The 18,729-nt window shown below is 33.2% G+C and overlaps 2 protein-coding genes across 2 annotated transcripts; one reads left to right on the forward strand and one right to left on the reverse strand.

The window, feature by feature from the left end:
• Nucleotides 1-298: 298 nt before the first annotated feature.
• Nucleotides 299-7,624, forward strand: LOTGIDRAFT_233423 (hypothetical protein; the record flags this gene model as incomplete). Its single annotated transcript, XM_009059463.1, has 15 exons — nucleotides 299-424; nucleotides 2,115-2,232; nucleotides 2,743-2,846; nucleotides 3,131-3,232; nucleotides 3,558-3,698; nucleotides 4,083-4,194; nucleotides 4,357-4,442; nucleotides 4,586-4,624; nucleotides 4,796-4,907; nucleotides 5,201-5,261; nucleotides 5,557-5,667; nucleotides 6,041-6,204; nucleotides 6,458-6,540; nucleotides 6,901-7,014; nucleotides 7,493-7,624. 15 exons carry the CDS (start codon nucleotides 299-301, stop codon nucleotides 7,610-7,612), a joined length of 1,593 nt encoding a protein of 530 aa, XP_009057711.1. The 3' UTR covers nucleotides 7,613-7,624.
• A 634-nt stretch (nucleotides 7,625-8,258) lies between these two features.
• Nucleotides 8,259-18,579, reverse strand: LOTGIDRAFT_191347 (hypothetical protein). The gene is made up of 23 exons (XM_009059464.1): nucleotides 18,442-18,579; nucleotides 17,985-18,088; nucleotides 17,673-17,787; nucleotides 17,210-17,368; nucleotides 16,730-16,898; nucleotides 16,251-16,341; nucleotides 15,875-15,943; nucleotides 15,402-15,470; nucleotides 15,130-15,259; nucleotides 14,687-14,742; nucleotides 14,456-14,515; nucleotides 14,104-14,183; nucleotides 13,717-13,856; nucleotides 13,172-13,342; nucleotides 12,812-12,955; nucleotides 12,400-12,482; nucleotides 11,751-11,892; nucleotides 11,349-11,440; nucleotides 10,835-10,963; nucleotides 10,251-10,356; nucleotides 9,791-9,881; nucleotides 9,506-9,640; nucleotides 8,259-9,131 (listed from the first exon to the last, which is right to left on the reverse strand). Exons 1-23 carry the CDS (start codon nucleotides 18,517-18,519, stop codon nucleotides 8,920-8,922), a joined length of 2,625 nt encoding a protein of 874 aa, XP_009057712.1. The 5' UTR covers nucleotides 18,520-18,579; the 3' UTR covers nucleotides 8,259-8,919.
• Nucleotides 18,580-18,729: the final 150 nt, after the last annotated feature.

The raw sequence follows: 18,729 nt of genomic DNA on the forward strand, positions 1-18,729 counted from the left end.
GTATTTTTACCATCCATCCTTGGCCATATTACCCATTTCCAACCAACTTAGCACTTTAGCTAAACATTTTGATGAGTTTTGGTACTTGGTTAAAAAATTTGATCAAGAAAATTGCAGAAATATCCCTGTCTGGAAATGCGATTCAATCGAATATGGGAGACCAAGGTGTATAATGCGCCTGCGCGAACACGCCACGCATTTTATTGAGTCTTGTGTTTCCAGTGGAAATGTCAATAAAAATTTAAGACTGGATCATTTCGACTACATTGATTGATTACACACGGTCACGTGATTTAACATGGCTCCCAAAGACACACGAGGTTCATCTAAGCAAGTTATCAATGAAATTAAAGAAAAAGCCAAACTCTGTGCTGAAGACAGAAAAAATTCGAATGCGATCGTTGACATTCTTGGCTACATTGAGGTATCCTTCGTTTAATTCAGTCATCAGATTTTACTGTCCTCTGATCTTTAATCTTTTTTGGTCTGAAAACTCTGAAAAGTGGGCGTGGCATATTTGTTTATATGAGCACTTCTAACAGAATTTTGCACAATGAAGCTCTGAAAAATAACCCATATCGTCTAATTGTGCAGCTTCTTTTTCTGCCATGATAAGGCAGACTGCTCGGGTTTTGTATCATGAATTGTGTGTCAGGTAGAATGGTTGTCACTGTAAAGATGGCCTTTTTAAAAAATCTGTCTGACTCAGATTGTCAAAATTTTTCTCCATAAAATTTAGCTTGAACTCTGTCGATAGTCTATTATATAAATTGTACATACCCCCACTTTAATATGTATGACCCCCTCTAATCTTTATCCTTACCCTCTAAGATTATAGTATTTATAGATAATCCTAATCCTTGGTCTGAAACAGTTCCCCAACCTAATGATAAGCCTATACCTATCGTTAATATTTTATGAACTATATAGAAGGTTACTGCTATTGGTTTAAAGGGAAGGAGTCAAGTTAATTACTCTCATGTGTACATGTATTTATATTTAATGGAGTTTTGAGAGGTTATTTGAATATTGTATGTGTATCAAGGACATTTATAGCATCATTTTGCACCATTTCAAATTTCAATCAGACGTCTGTAGTTCATGGAAACCAGGAAACGTGTGGTAAAGCAAATGTGTATATGACTGAATCCTTTAAGACAATGAGCCTATACATCATATTGTATTATATTTTAGAATACATGTTGTGACTTATTTCATAATAGTATTATATAACTGGTTTGATAGGATAGGACTATATTGGCGAAAGCTAGCCCATCCTTCATAAAGATATCATCATTTTTATGGACAAGACAGATCTATGAACTGTGCAGAGTTATGGCTTTCCACAAGCAACATTCCTTCTATTTTTCTGTTTGAGAAAACTGACTTAAGCAGACCTTGTTAAAGCTATTTGATTTCTGTTTACAACTTGAAGATAGAAAAAAATGTTATATTAAGTGATTGAATAGATCGTTCTATAATATATTTTCAATCCGTTTTCACTGCAGTAATAACTGACTAGAGCAAACAATTGTAACATTATTACTTTAAAAGGAGATCACAGTGAGTTATATCAGGACATGGAGATTGGAGATTACCCACACCCTATTTTCTTTATAATGTCAACTATAGAGTAGATATTTCTAAAACTCGAAAGCTATTTTGATTTCTGTTAACAGTTGGATGATAATAGTGTTTAGTTAGTTTTCTAGGTCAGACTCTCACCTGGTTTTTCTCCAAAGTGATGACTGATTTCTATTTACAGCTTGCTTCCTCTCTATCTCTTTTCCCCAGAGTTGACAAAAATGTAACATTGATTAAAGGGATTGTAAAGATGTTTTCTTAACCTTTTATGTGTATCGGGGACACTTATGGTATCAATTTGTACCATTCCAATATTCATTCCAATGTCTGTGGTTCCTGCAATTCCACTAAAACTAGAGGGAAACTAGTGACGTCATATAACAAGTTAGTTTTAGTCGAATTGCAAGAACCACAGACGTCAGAATGAAAATTAGAATGATGTAAATTGATGCTATCAGTGTCTGAGATACACATAAAAAATTTAGAAAAGCTCTTTACCTTCTTTTAAGTTTTTTAATTTTTGTTTGTAGCTGGAAGATGAAAGTGTTATTTTAGCATGTATCCGAGGACTACATAAAATATTCACTAGATTTATTTCAACACAAGAGATGTATTTTGATAAACCACCTTCAGAACAGGACATGAAAGGTTTGACAGTTTTTATTTGTATTTGAGAATTTATCATGTGTGCAAGGCTTTGAATATCAAATATTTTAGTGGATGTTTATTGATTTCGTTTACGTTGCCCAGAAACATTTAGTCCATATATGGAAAGCTAACCTCTATTTCTAGAACTGTTTCTAAAACTATGGAGTTCAATTTGTGTATCAGAAGATGAGATCTAATCAATTACTTTTTGGTTCCCAGTAAATGCAAATATTTTAACTGCAACAAGATCACTGGCATTTAAAGGTACTCTTCTTATAAAGTGTGAGATGTTGTTCTCAGGTACACTTGTTAAATGTTCATTTTTTCACGCTATTCATGTTGGTTATTGACAGAATGCATTGCATTATTTATATTGAATTGAAAATTCAAAAGACTTTAAGTCTTTAAGTAGCTGCCATTTTGTTACCTGCTGTTGGAGTAAGTAGATCCAAACTCACTTATGTCCTCATTCAGTTGAGAGAAACTGATTATAATTCTGTCTGATTATAGATCTAAAAGTAGAAGAGAAATATAAAGTATGGTTACGAGAACAATACGCCAGTACGTTATTTCATCTCGCTGATTTATTACATCATGATAATACACTGATTCAGGTAACGTAGCTTTCTAAATTACATTTCATTAGGGTCAGCATCTTCTATTTCACTTTCTATTGATATATACGTATCTTCTATATATGGCAGTGTTTCAAGAAAAGACGAGTCTTCATTCTTAACTTTCAAATGTAGATAATTCTGGACACAAATGGATTTGAAGGTTCAAATTTCTACAGTGAGCTGTGAACACTATAACTGATTGGCTTCTGAGACTAAGGTACAATTGGTCAAACTGATGGCTAACCTGTCCCTGTACTTCAAATTGTCTGTTTTTTTTCTAGGATTCTGCGTTATTAACGATGATGAAGCTGGTAGAAGGTGAAGGTCACACGCCATTACGTAAAATAACTCCTCAACAGACTTTCCCCTCACGACTTTTTCAGGTATATTTAACAATATATTTATTAGTCTAATGATTTTGACATTTTTTCAAAATTTATTATAAAATTTCTTCATAAAATAAAACAAACTGCTGAAGTTTATGTGAAGAATGGTTGTAAATATAATTTTCTTCTACTCTTACAACATTTCAGGCTTTTAAGGAGGGGTCAGCTTAGCCACAAATAAAATACATGCATATCTAAGCGTAGAAGAAATGATAGGACAAACACTCTATGATATAGTGATACAACATCACATGATACACAGAACAATATTGATGACTTCTTGCTGATATGTCATAGTTGAGTATTTCTGTTTGTTTTGTAGAAAATTTTTACCAAGTTAATCTCAGATACGAAGGATATGTCCAGACTCTGGAAGAAGTTTCAGGAATACACAGAATACGAGGACGTCAGATTTTACGTTTTAAGTTTTTTACATTCTGATTTTAAACACAAGAAAAATCAGGTATGATGACTTTTGGATCTTCGAAAACTTGGCTGACAGATAAGCCAAAGCTGTAGCTTGTTTCTGACCTATAAAATCCTCACCGAAGAGCTATGTTTGGGAATGGGAGTTACATTGACAATAGAAGGATTAAAGAAGAAATAAACTAAAGAGAGTGTTTTAACTTGTAGATTCAAAAATAGATATGATTCAAGTGATGGCTTATTAGAATTCTTGCTCGGCATTAAAACTCACTCAATGAAAGATTTAGATACAATTTTTGAGTGTTTTGTACTGTATTATAGACCACTGATAATGGTTTTTGACTGAAGACAGAAGATACCTTGTTGATCCTTGCTCCATCTAAAATTTTGTTAAAGTTGTTTTCTATCTTTATTCTTACAGGAAATGAATGAAATTTACGTGAAAAATGTTTTTAGTTTGTTAGAGAATCTCACATTCACTTCATCAACACAGGGTGATCAGTCAGAAACAAAATGGCTAGCCAAAAAACCTGGTAAGAAATTTCTCATTCGCCTCATTAATAAGGAAGCAACACGACCAAACATTGCCTAAAATATAATCACTGTAGCAATAATTCTGCACCATACACCTTACCTTGTAAGTTTTTATACAAACTAAAAAACCTATTTTATATCTGTTATTCTCTGAATATTAGACAATGAAGAAGCTCTACAAGCTAAATCTTTAGAAGAACAGAAAAAATTATTTTCTACAGTTTGGTTAAAATTCCTGAGATTTAAGGTAAGATAATATGAATATTATGATTTTTTTAGGGGACAACGTCACAAAAATAAGGTTAATCCAGATTTTAGGTGAAACAGTAATCTAAGTGTCAGATGATACATATTGAATATAAACTAAATAATTCTTGATTTTAACATCAGCCCATGTTAGCAGAAAATCAAATTTTCCATCCTTGTTTGGTAAGATGTTAAGAAGACACTGGTTCAGGTGTCAAACTGAATGATTCTACAAAGCCAGTCACCATAGATTTAGCAATTTATGTGTTGATATTGATCAAATGCTCCAACATGGTGCAGAAAAGTAGGATGTAAAAACTCCTTCCATTTCTAATCAAATGTTGTATTTTTCAGCTTACTCCAAGTATATATAAACATGTATTAATGATAATGCATGATAAAGTTATACCTAATTTAACAAGTCCACTGTTTCTAGCTGATTTCTTAACAGATTCCTATAATATAGGTCAGTAGCAGGGTTTTATTTTTATATGATACTGTATAGCTCTGGACTGCCATTATAGTGGTTTGTCCTGCCATTTCTCCTTCTAATGTCAATGGAAATGATTCACTTTATCTAATATGATCCTGTTTGGAGAAAGTGAACCACAGTCCCATCTATTGATAACGATCATGTCATAATGTATCTGAGCTGCTAAATGTGGCTTATGGATTATTTATCAATAAAGTGTGTGTTTTAAGCGACAAGGTATTCAAGGTATGCAGGTTATGATCTGGTTGTTTCTCTCTCTCTTCCAGGTGGAGCTATAAGTTTACTAGCTTTAAATAGTATTTTTATTCTAATCAACCAATATAACTTGTAAGTACTGGTACCGTCTAGTTTCTGGCACTGTACTGTGTACATACTTAGTGTAGAACTCTTAAACCAACCAAAGATTTTTATGTGATAACCATATTATTAAAAGAACACCAATAATTTGTCATCGCTGTCAGTAGCTAATGTTATTCCTTATACACATTACAAGACATGAAAATCCATTTTTGAACCCTTTCAAGACAGTAGCAAAATACCAGTCACGCCAAAAAAGAGGCGTAATTGTGATTGAAGCACAGGTTGAAATATTTGTTGAATCTATTTATCTTGTATATTACAGAGATTATCCTGATTTCTACTACAAGCTGTATTTATTATTTGATCCTATTATATTCCATGCTAAATATCGAGCCAGGTTTTTCTATTTAGCTGATATATTCTTGTCTTCCACGTAAGTTTTATCGTTATTTTCCTGCCCTGGAAAAATGGTTAACACCTCCAGTGTATTTTAAATAAATTTAAAAATAACGATTTTTATATGTTTTTGCCCCAAAATATGTGTCAGAATGCACCAAATCAATTAAAATTTTCCAGAAATTTTCTTGGGACTATCAGTATCACACCTCTACATACGTCTGCTGCATTTTGATTGTCCTCATATAGAGACAGTCGTCCCTCTCTTTGATCACCCAGTCTCTTCAGACTTGCACTGTCACTGATCCCCTAGTCTATTCACTTGTAAAATTGTCTACTATATCTACATTCTACATCACAGTAGAGATAACACGTCTTTATTCCTCAACTTTATTTCATTATGATTTCAGACATCTGCCAGGGTATTTAGTAGCAGCCTTCATTAAAAAACTAGCGAGATTATGTTTAACAGCGCCTCCTAGTGGAATACGAATAGCTATAACTTCTATTCTCAATCTATTAAAACGGCATCCTAACTGTCAGGTTTTATTGGGAAGACTGGACGGACCTTCAGGTAAGTTGAAGGGTTAGTGAATTCTTAATTTGTCCATAGATCCCACAGCCAAGAGTTAAAAGGATTGTAAAAAGGTTTTCTTAACTCTGTATGTTTATCGGGGACATTATCGATTTTCACTTGAATCTACATGAAGGGCCATATTTTAATCATGACATTTTTCGTGGATTTCCACCTGATTTGCTCTATGATTGTCTGAAAAGGAAGAAATGTTTAAAAACTTGTAGAATAAGATTCATATATTTTATTGTAGAAATACAAAATGATCCATTTATACTGGACGAAACAGACCCTAGTAAATGTCGAGCCATGGACAGTTATCTCTGGGAAATCAAGGTAAGCAGTGTGCTTCTTAAAACCTCTAGGTTGCCTTAATGTCATCTTTTTTGGCGAAGCTTAACTGGAAGCGATCTAAACACTAAAACAGTTTCAAAGTACCGTAACTTTAGGTTCACGAATTCTTTACATTATTACCAATTTTTCCCATAATCCTATGGGTAGATGGAGAATGATTTTCATTGTGCAAGTTTTTTTATCTTTTGTTGAGATAACATGTATTTATATTTTAAGATGATTATAAACTTTTACAAAATGTTGACCATCTTGAGTGTCGTCATTAATTACAAATTTTTAAAAACAAATTATGAAACTTGGCGCTAGTTTTGTGTTATTTTATTTTTTTATGTTATATTGTAGACATTACAGTCTCACTACTGTCCAGAAGTAGTTCTAGCAGCTAATAAAGTAAACAGTCAGTTAAATCAACAGGAGGAATTACTCTCAGATATTCTAGATATTTCCACTGACGAGGTAAATACAGAAAATTCATGTTTCAGAGGAATACTAGGCTTATATTGTCTTATGAAATCAGGTAGAACCATGATGAATGTGAATGAACAGGGAATTTTCTCCAGACTTCCACTTATTTGAATAGCTCATGAATATTTATACTTTAATATAGCTTACGTGATTTGTTACTGCAATTAATGAATATTTATTTATCGTGTTCGTTTATGACGAAGTTATATTTCTTTGATTGAATAGATATTCAAAATATATTGATATAATGTTTCAGCTAATATGCTAATTGAGTTAATGAATATTCAAGTTTTAGCTTGTCTTCAGTAAGAGATAATATATATTTTATCAAATGAATATTCATAAAATATGCTAACTAATAAACATCATGTTTCAGCTGATAGAGGTCTTTAGTATGAGCTAACATGTATTTTATCAAATGAATATTCATGTAATATGCTAATTGAGTTAATGAATATTAATATTTCAGCTGATAGAGAGAGAGTGTAAGAGAAGAAAGAAAGAAACTGCTATAAATTATATTGTACCAACCGGATTATTCACAAATCAAAATGATCAGTTTTCTACCATTTGGTCTGGTATTAAATAAAACTATCATTTCATTTTGTGTTGATTTTCCCTTCCAAGATCCAAGAGACTGCCCGATTAGTGAGTTCAGCACGTTGGAACAGGGTTCAGAATGCGTTCCATGTGTGCCGATACAATAGGTGCAGACAGAATTCAAAATGGCAGAATTGGAAGAGACGGAACCTGTTCAGAACTCTCCAATCAAGTGTCACCCTGGTTTTAGTTTTGATCTGTTTCTCGAATTATAAGTAAAAAGTAAACTTGTGACAAATGTTTATCTTAAAGGCCATGGTTCGCCATTTTTGACAAGTCGTCATTTCAACTTTCAAACGTGAATAATTCGAGACTCACATGGATTCGAAAGCTCAAATTTCGACAGAAAGCTGTGAACACTTAATGATTAGTTTAGTCTCAGAAACGGGGATCCCTTTAGGTAGGGTACAATTGGTCAAACAGATCGCAAACCTGATTTAAGAGACTGGGTCAAGAGATTATAGTTGTTAATAGCTTGGTGTCCTTATATTACAACCATTTCCTTGGTCCCATCAAATTAACAAGTCCCTCCAACCTGCATCTATTCTTTCAGGGTGACAAGTGGGTAGACTAGGGGCAAACATAAAAAATTCAGGGTAGTCACCAGCTCTACTCCTCAGAAATTGAGAATTTGTGTTATAATAAAAATATCTATATTGAGGTATACATTAACATAATAACTATCAGACTTCAACAACACTATCTTACAATATCACAGCTTTATAAATATATATATACACCACTGGCTTGATATATATTGTCCCTTCTGTATCATATACAACGGAACATTTTCAAAATACCTTAAGATAAAATTCAGTGCAGCTTAAAACTACAGTTGTATATATGTACAGGTTCAAGTCCAATTATATTTTCATAACTTATGTCCATTTTATAGCACAAACCAGTCAGGACGTGGATTAAAGGTATCAAAGATGTATTTGTTTTCTGATATAGATTCAGTAGAGAAAGAGAATACAAAAGGTATGGGTCTGGACAAGATTTGCTTCTTTTAGTTACTTCTGTATCTCTAATTCTGTACTGACCAGGGGCCTTATTTGTGAAAACTTGAGAGAATTTTTGTTTTCTGGTCATCTGATTGGACTATCATTAAAATTAATTATAAATCTAGCTATTTTACCCAATCAGATTGCTGTATTTCTTAAAATCTCGGCCCAGTTTCTCAAGTCACATTTTGGAGAATAAGTCCCCAGGATACCATATTCTACTACATCGATAATCCAACATCGTATGACACAAGATCTCTTCTTCAACCCCTTTAGCCATCTGACACTGACTCTACTGTACCATGTTATAATCATTGTACATGGAGAAGCCTAATATCTGTTGTGAAAACATGTCTGCCGTTATATGATGGGGTAAATTCTGGTCAATCAAGTCTCCCGCCACAGTAGGATCAATGTTATGTAATTCACTACTACCGCCCTCTTCATTGTTGCCTAGCAACGTACATAAATATTCTGCTAGTTCATTCTCCGTCATGTGTTCTCCTGAAAATATGAAGAATATAAGATGAAAAGAATGGAATAGAAAACATAAAATCTCAAAAGTAGCTTTTTGACAAAAATCTTTGAAGGTGTATAAACTAAAAAAATGTTCTAAAAAAGGACATAATTTAAAAAATCTTTAATTTGTCACCTTTACCAGGTTGAAATGCTGGAATTTTTGAGGTATAATCAACTTCACACTGTCAAGATCTCTTGAAAGTTAATCATGTTAGGAAGCCGAGACAGATACTTCCTACAGATAATATAGCTCATTAACTTGCAACCCTGTACACACCTGGACATCTTGGGCAACTCTAAATAGTAGAATTAAAATATAAAGTGATGACAAGAGACTAATAACAGATAATTTACTTTACCTTTACTCTGTAACATATCTAACAAGTCTCCTCTGTCTACAGCGTTACCATTATTAGTAGGTATTCCTAGAATATCAAACGCTTCCAGAACTTTCTCTGCTGATAGACCAAACGCTGGTCGATGATTCACATACACTGAAAACAAACAACATAGCCATTGTTAAAAAAGAGTGGCCATTAAATAGATAATTAAATACAAGTGGTGACTGTATACAGGTGATACAGTATATGTTTGTTATGTGTGTGATCAATATACAGAAGTTGTTGTTTGTCAATAAAACTTACATTTGATTAAATCACCCAGATCAATTTCTTCTACATATTGTCCTGTTTCTACGTACTGACTAAATTTAACTTCATTTAACATATCTTCAATCTATAATATAATATATCATACAATTATCTTTCAAACTTTCCTGAGATTATCATTCTCAAAATATGGAGAAGCTAAACAAAAATCTGAAAATCAGAAAGGAGTAAATTCCACACAAAAAAAGCCAACAATCAAGCTTTTGGCCACCATAAAACTGGTCTCATTAGGATACATGGGCAAGAGAAAATGAAATGAATGGAGTTTTACCTCCTACTTTTCTGCACCATATATCGGCAAGGGCAGGATGATTTTGTAAATTCAATTAAAGAGTGTTACATTTGTGTATAAAAAATCATTAATCAACACATCAAAGGAATTTGGTGCCTGGGAAATCAAAGTTTTCACAGTAATTTTCATAAACATATAACATACCTCTTGTTCTGTGGGGTAAAAACCTAAAGCTCTCATCACAAACGGTACTTCACTGAGGACGATTTTTACTGAGACATTTCTAATTTCTTGAGAATCTACTCCTTGACTGGAATATAAAATATCACAAAATCTCAATTGCCATTTTCACTGGTTGTCCTGATGAAGATTTTATATCCAAAACACATGTCAGTAGCATGGGATGAATTAGTGTCAAGTATTCAGTTCGGACACATTATTTGATAGAACAATGTACAACATAATCTGTTAAGGGATCCTTAAGGTGCATACTGGTCCTGATTTATGCCTTGTTTTTGAGACACTAAAAGCGAGGTATGTTAACGCAAATTAGTCTGCCATTTAAAAGAGACTTTAATGACGTAAAATATGATTAGTTTGGAGATTGGAGAAGGAGGTGTTAAAGATTTCAAGGTGGCGATTTTATGCAGTGACACATTGTTACATTTGTTTCTTTGCTTTATGAGTCTCTTTCTGCATTTAATATGGCTGTTGAGTGAACAAGGTTTATTGTAATATCTTAACTTAATTGTTTTAGACAATAAAATATCCTACAAACAAGATCTTACCTTCTGATTTGAGCATAATAAAAATAATCTTCTAACTCAGCAAACAGTTCTCCTTCTCTACCTCCCTCTAATAAACCATAGAATGGTATTAAATCTTCCCCACCTAGCTTAGACTGGGCTTCTAGAGCACTACAATAGAATACATTATAGTATAGCAAACTTTCACAGTACATCAATTTGGTCTACTCTAAATGATAGGGGGTAACACATATACCATGTTCTAGAGCACTAGAAGAGTATACAATCATTATCAATCATTTAGGGCCCTAATATTTTTACATATTTTTGATATTTGCATTGACAAGATGCCTTCAGCTCTTGAATTCTGAATCAATAGAATTTATTACAATCAGCAGTTAAACCTATGAAAAGGCTAATTATATTCCAATCACATTCCTCTGTTCAAACAGTCAAACTCAGTTTTGCCACTGCCAGACACTTGAAAAAATAAGTTTGAAACCGAAACATCAAAATAGTAAGTAGCCCCAATAACATGGAGGAGTTAACAACTCACTTTTTGTTGACCTCCCACATATGAACAGCTGAATCTGAGCCACCAGCAGTAAAGATATATCTTCCATCATGGCTACAAGTCATATTGGTTACCTACAAAATATCAAATTCCATAAATACATAGAACAATCAGATATAAAATAATTAAGAAAATACGAAGTAGGCCTATGATATCTGGTGTAGGATTATTGATAGTGATACAGTAATCCAATCATGTCTGGACCCAAATCTTTTAAATCAGCTTCTACTATTTTTACAGGACATTAATGTGCAATTCTTTATCTTGATATTTTGGGTAAAAATATCTGCACTTGTCAATATTGTCGTTTGTAAATAAGTCAAAGGCCAAAAACCAAATCAGAAATCCATATCTAAGATGATAAGAATCTAAAATCAAACTTACGCCACTAGGGTGAGCTACTAGAGACATAGAGTTATGTGGATTTCCGTCTAGCGGTAGAATAACCAGACCCACTTTATCTTCTGTATGATAGGCTAGGTAACGTTTATCAGTTGCTGGGTCATCAGTGGGTAGAACAGATAGTCTGCAATGATAAAAAAAATCCTCACAAATTGAGACAAATTTTTAACACATCAATCAATATCTCCAAAAAGGAGAGACCCCTCATTCCTTACAAGGAGAAAACTCATAGAAATCATAGAAAAATCACAAAATCAAGAATCCCAAGACCATATTTGATGCATGTTTGTTAATATCTTCAAAGATCCTAGACTGACGTTAGAATAACACACACTGAATGCAAGGACGAAACCCATCCAAGGAACATCCATAATTAACAAGGAATTGCGTTTTTTAGACTTTGGTCTACCAGCTTGACTGAACATCTTGACTATGATACTTTGTACCTGAGAAAGTTGTGGGTAACAATCTTGGATCTTTATCATTAAATAAAATTTAAAAGATTCAAATACATCCTTAATTCAAATACATCCTTAATTCAAATACATCCTTAATTCAAATACATCCTTAATTCAAATACATCCTTAATTCAAATAGCTTAAAAAAAAAGGTGTAAGCAATTAAGAGTTACCTCAATACAGGAGATCCAAACGTTGGTCCAAGTAAAGTTTTACGACACATTTTAGTTGTAGCATTGAACAACTTGAATTTAAACTGAAAACATAAATACAAATTATACATTAGTTTAACTCAAAAAGGGTAACAACTTAAAAAAATAGGTGAGCTCTCGATAAAGTAGCACAAAATATATGGATATACTATTTCTTACATTTATTAACTGCACGCGAGAACGGCTCAGACAGGGAAAGTTGCGAAGACGTGCGTTAGAGAAAGCCAAGTCGACCATGTGACGGGTCTCTTTTCCTTTCGTTACCTCCACGACTCTTTGCAGATTTTATCATCCAGCCACTTCGCCCGAAAGCTGAACGTACAAAACGGTGAGCTCTCCTTGATTATTTGTACTAAAATGTATTTATCTGTACCTGGTCATTGGCTGTAACTATAAAATGTTCTTTAGTTATAGGAGGATACCAGGCCATACATTTAGGTACACCACTCTGTTCTATTCTATCGGTACTAGTTACTACTAGATTGTCACGAACTGACGATTCTAAATCATACTCAACCTGGAATCAAATAATCTTTATATTCACATTGATATTTCTACTCTTCCTCAATCTAAATTAAAGGTCCTATTTCACAAAATCTTATCTTGGTAAGACCATGACCTTGATAGGAGACCTTGACTATTGACATTTATTCAACCTTGACATCATAAATTTGACCTTCACCTTGACCTAAACTGGACTTAACACATTGTAACCAAAAGAAAACAGACTTACCAAAACTCTATCTTCTCCAAGTGTCATAAGCCGAGGGATATCTGTATCCAGGTAAACTCCAAATATTACGTCATTAATAGATTTATAATGAGCTCGGTAACGACCTAGATAATCGTAGGGGTCGTTCCCGTCCAGCTGTTTTTTATAAACTGTCAGGGCGTATTCTGCATCCTGTAAATAACAACAAAATGTTTTTATTATTGTGTAAACAACACTTTTTGTAATGACAAATTTTAGACAGGATTGATTGAAGTCCTGAAATGGAGTTCTATGTTCTTTCTGCTCCCTTATTAGGCTATTAAAAAGACAATGCAATGCAGTGTACAATGAGGGAAGAGGGTTGGTGAAATGAAATGGAGTTTTATGTCCTACTTTTCAGGAAGAGGGTTGGTGAAGGTGAGGTTGTTAAGGGGATTGTAAGATTTAATTGTCAATTTGGGTTCTACACCCATTACATTTCTCATGTCAGCCCTTCTACCTGCGTCCCTGACACTGGGAAACTATTATCAATCATGGTGTTTTTTAAATTGTAAGTTATTACTTACAGCTGCAGCTAAATACAGGGAGTTGTGTGAGAAGACGAGGTGAGTGATGACATCTTTAGAATAACGAAAAGGTTCAGACTGTTCTTCATTTAGTGTTATAGCATCTAATATTCTTATGGTTCCATTGGTGAAACCAACAGCTGAAAACAAAATCCATGGATTGAGATAATTTTAAAGCCAGTGGTATTTTTATGAAACAATGAGTGAAGAAGCCGAGTGGGAGCCCATGAAATATAAAGGAGGGCTAACTGGCATGTCTTTCACTATGTACAATGATAAGAAACTGAAAGTGGGGACTGACTATACAGATAGCTGAACTTGAGCTCTATCAGCTGGGAAAGCGAAAGCAGCTATATTCCAAGCTAAAATACAAAAAATGGTACAAACCTAAATATTCTCCCTTTGGATCAAACGAACAACATCTGATATGTAAACCTCTTTCAAATGTTCTTGACACCATAACTTTTCTAGAAAGAAAAAATAGCTTTAATAGTATAATCAAAAGCCAAAATATTCAAGTCAGTGCACAAGTCATACCATGAAAGTATTATTAAGAAATGTTCCAGTAAATATTCCCCCAATAACTGACTAAGGCAGAGATGTTGATGATAATAAGAAGATTTCAATTCCACAAAACAAGTTCGGGTAACAGGCAACCTGTATAATGTGTGATATTCCATGCTAGGCTAGGTTTAAGCGACAAGTTTTTTCATGAGAAAATTACTCAAAATACACTTACTTCTTTTCATAATCCCAGATCTGTATCAATCCTGAATAACTTCCAATCACAAGATATGGTCTAGTAGAAAAATAAAAATGATCAATTTTAGCTTACAGGTTTATAAACCCAGAAATAGAATTAGGAAGTTAATTGCTGAATTCAAAGCAGAAAAGAAATTTAAAAATTCTTTGAAAAAGTTGTAACCATTAAACAATAGAACTGAAGCAAGGTTGATAATAAATTACTTACGATTTAGGATGAGAAGCCAAAGCATGAATAGCAGCATCATGTTCTCGATGGATAACCTACAGTCAAAGGGAGATAACTATAATTAATGACGTCAATTTAATTTGTGGTCTGTAGCCTAATTTCATCAATTTATGAGCATCTTGAGAAGAATAAATGTTAGCCTAACAGTTTACTTCCCTTAGCTTTTCAATAGACCAACTGGAATATTAACTTCTTAAGTTATGAATTTAGTTGAGACTCGCAAAAATTTTACTGCTTTAAGTTTAACTTCTTCGCTTTAATTTCGATGGAAAGTTTTGATCATAAAACTATGAAAGAAATAAAGTTAAGCATACATCACATCTAATTAATAGAAAACACATATCAAATACTGTTAGTCCAAATCTGTTATGACCTAAATAAAATCAGTTACAATCAACAAAGATAAAGAGAAGGGAGCTAACCTCAACTTTGGTTCCATCTGCTGTAACATTTCCAAATATGGCAATACTTGTACCAACAACAAAATCTTTGATGACAAATTTCTTAGCTGAAATGGTGGCATCACCTGGGTAATTTGTTCCTTCAGAGGCCCTGAAATTAAAATATAAGTTAAACCTTTGAACATGACGGACTGCAAGATTTCCTACCAATGATATATAGCTCTATATTTCATTTTATTCACCCATTAAATTATAGAAAAGTTTATAACCTCTAATAAAAGGAAAAGACTTACGCAGGGATGAATTCAGGAACATGTGAAAATGAAACAGACGTGATTGGACCGAGATGAAAATCTTGATACCTGAAATAATTTAATTCAAATTTAAATAAAAAAAGCTTATTGCTTTTATTTCTCAACAGACCAAATCAAATAATTCAGTTATATCTCTGTACATATCAATAGCACTGACAACAATATAGAATGTTTCTACTTGTGTCTTAGAAATACAAGTTTGTTTGTTTCAAGAAGGAAAGAAAAAAACATTTTTTACAAGGATAACAACCTTTGTTCACAGTTAAGGATCCTGTCTACCAGCTGATCCTTGGACAAACCTCTTGGCATTGATTTACAACTGGGTCAACTGGAATGATGAGGATAGATGACATTCTGAGGACCACCAAAATTTTGCACGCCAAGCTATATAAGAACCTACAATCTCCATATCAACCAAAAAATAAAGTAAAACCAAAGCTGTAACAACTTACCAATATATTAACTTCAATGTTTGATCAAAAAATTTCACATGGCCAGCCATATCTCCTACTACTATATATCTAAAATAACACAAAAAATAAACTAAACTGAACTAACCTGAGCAACACTCTTGTAAAAAGACTTTATTTGTCTTTATTACTACTCATTTCACCTAAACAAAAGGAGACTTGCTGTGTTCCTTTTTTTAATATACCAAGATGTGGAAAGACATCTTTATCTGTCTGTTCCAGGTCAGGTTTCCTTTCCTTCAAGACTTGAGGCATCTTGTCCAATTTTGAGAGAAGATATAATCACAAGACAGTGTTGTCTGTGACAGATGACAGTTTCCCCACCCTAAAGAAAAACTCATGATGTCTGGACACTTACTTATCAGTGGTGGTTAATACGTTGATTCCTCTCTCTTGTAACTTGATGATCTTTAAAGCTTTTTTATCAGCTGATTGTTCTGTTGTTACAACTACAAATATCAAAATAGAGTATAATTGGATACTTGTTTCAGATCCTCTACATTATATGTTCGTAAAAGATATGGAATTTTTTAGGTTAGGTTTAGAGTTAGAGTTAGGTCCATAAACTAATCATCATAATTTTGATAAAATTTCTCTGTTTTATCATTTTACCATTTTACCATCAAATTAGATGAAAAAACTCCCTTCATTCAACAAATTATATCTTACTATTTGAAACAACAACAAATTTTTCTATTGGTGCAAGTGTTGGTTACAATACAGAACATAATCCTATGTAAGTCTTGATACCACTCAGTATCCACTACAGAGAGTCCAAACTGATAATAATGCTGAAACACAACAATTCTAGTCATTCAAAATAAAAATATAACATACCTTTAGTGAGTGGTTTATTGTTATCCCAAACTACCAAGTTACCAATAGAGGTACCGGTCAAGGCTCTGGAACTGTTTGATTGAAAGATAGACTGACTGTAGTTTCCTACTTGTTTATTAAAATCTTCATCTGTTAGGGGTGGGGCGAAATATTCTATAGCTGTATCTTCCTACAATATCAAAGTATAGTCAATATCAGCTGGTTTTAAAAGAGATTTAAAGAAGGTTTTATAGCTTCACCAAGCGATTAAATAAGAACCAGTAGCAAGACAGGATCCCCAAGAATCTAAATTGCAATCCTTGCCAAATTAACGCCAAGAGGATTGGTCACGGACCAACTGGTAGACATGATCTTTGTGTACCTTAGTTGTTATCCTTGTAAAATCAGTATCAAGAGGATTGTCCAAGGACCAGCTATAGAACAGGATAAAATTGCTATCCTTAAGGATATTTCTCCTTGCTGTAGTTAAAAGAAACTTACCCAGTGATAAAATAAAACTTGTGAATGACTGTTGGTGATGAGGAAGTGGAAATCTTCAGGATTGAAACAAATAAAGTCTTGAACACCATAATCAGGGGATAGTTGTGCGGAGCAGATGGGAGACTCGCCATCTATAGTCCAGTCCCAGATAGATAAAACCTGTTGTAAAAATAAACAGTATTAGTACAATCATTCTAATTATAATAATGCATTACAATTCCAAATTATTTATTTCCTGGGCAAATGCTCTCAGAAACGTATTCATGAGGATAATAATTCATTGAGAACAGAAATTCATGAATTTTTATTTTGTCCAAAGTGAATTTCAACAATTTTAATTTACTAAATCTACTATTCCTGGTTTTTATTTTTTGGTTTGATAAATTTTATTTGTCCATATTGAACCTATATCTGTTTTCATCTTGACCTTTAACACAGGCCTAGGTAAAAGAAATATTCTTACCTGATTTCTAGAGCTGCTAAGAGTTGCTAGGTAACGAGCATCAGGGGTCAAGGCAACTGCAACCACCCCTCCATCTCCATCTGGACTCAAATCAAACAATGTTTGAATTGGGGTTCTGAAAAAAGGAAATTAAAACTAAAATATCATAATAACAATGACTTTAATTAACCCTTCAACACTTGCAGCAACTCTACCAGCCACTTAATTATGTGATTTATCCCCAATTGGCTGATGAAATAGCCATAGTGACATTGTAATGTCATACAATTTACGTCATATTACTCAATGTTCAAAGGACTAAAATGTAGTTACCCAGAGTATGTATCCCAGACTATAACCATAGCATCTTCTCCTCTATCTCCAGTTACTAACCATCTTTTATCATCACTAACACAACTACATGTTATAGAGTTAGTCTGAAATAAAACATAGAAATGTCAACATTTAGAACCTTCACAGAACAAACTATCATTATTCCTAAAATGCCAGTAGCAAAATTTATGGCAGCATTCCTTTGAAAAAGCATAATTTTTCCAGCCCCTACCACAAAGACAAACTTATTTTGGCTAAATTCAGGAAAATAACTCAAAAACAGCTCATCAAAAAAATGTCTGGAATTTTTTGAGAAAATAACCACATTTTGTCAAAATGAGATCATTACTTTTACAAGCAAATCTAAACTATAAGAAGGATGGGGACAACATTTTGATATCCTCAATATAATGTGTTTCTATAGAAACAAACAAAAAATCAAAATTTCAATACTTACATGCCCCTGTAGAATATGTTGTTTATTGTTTTTAAAGTCATATAGAACTCCAACATGAGCACAAGGATATAAAATCATTTTCCTGGTTTCATCTGTTAGATTCAATACTGGAACATCTCGATTCAAACCAAACGACCAAATCACATTCTAAAACAGAGAGCATTGAATTACTGTCAAAATCATGGGTCAAACCCTATCACCCTATTCTTTCTATAACAGAAAATGTACTTTGAGTTTATGGTGACTTATAAAAGTATATCAAATTAATCTGATTCACTGATTGGAATG

Source organism: Lottia gigantea (genome assembly GCF_000327385.1).
Source record: "Lottia gigantea unplaced genomic scaffold LOTGIsca_39, whole genome shotgun sequence".
Classification (NCBI taxonomy): Eukaryota; Metazoa; Mollusca; class Gastropoda; family Lottiidae; genus Lottia; species Lottia gigantea.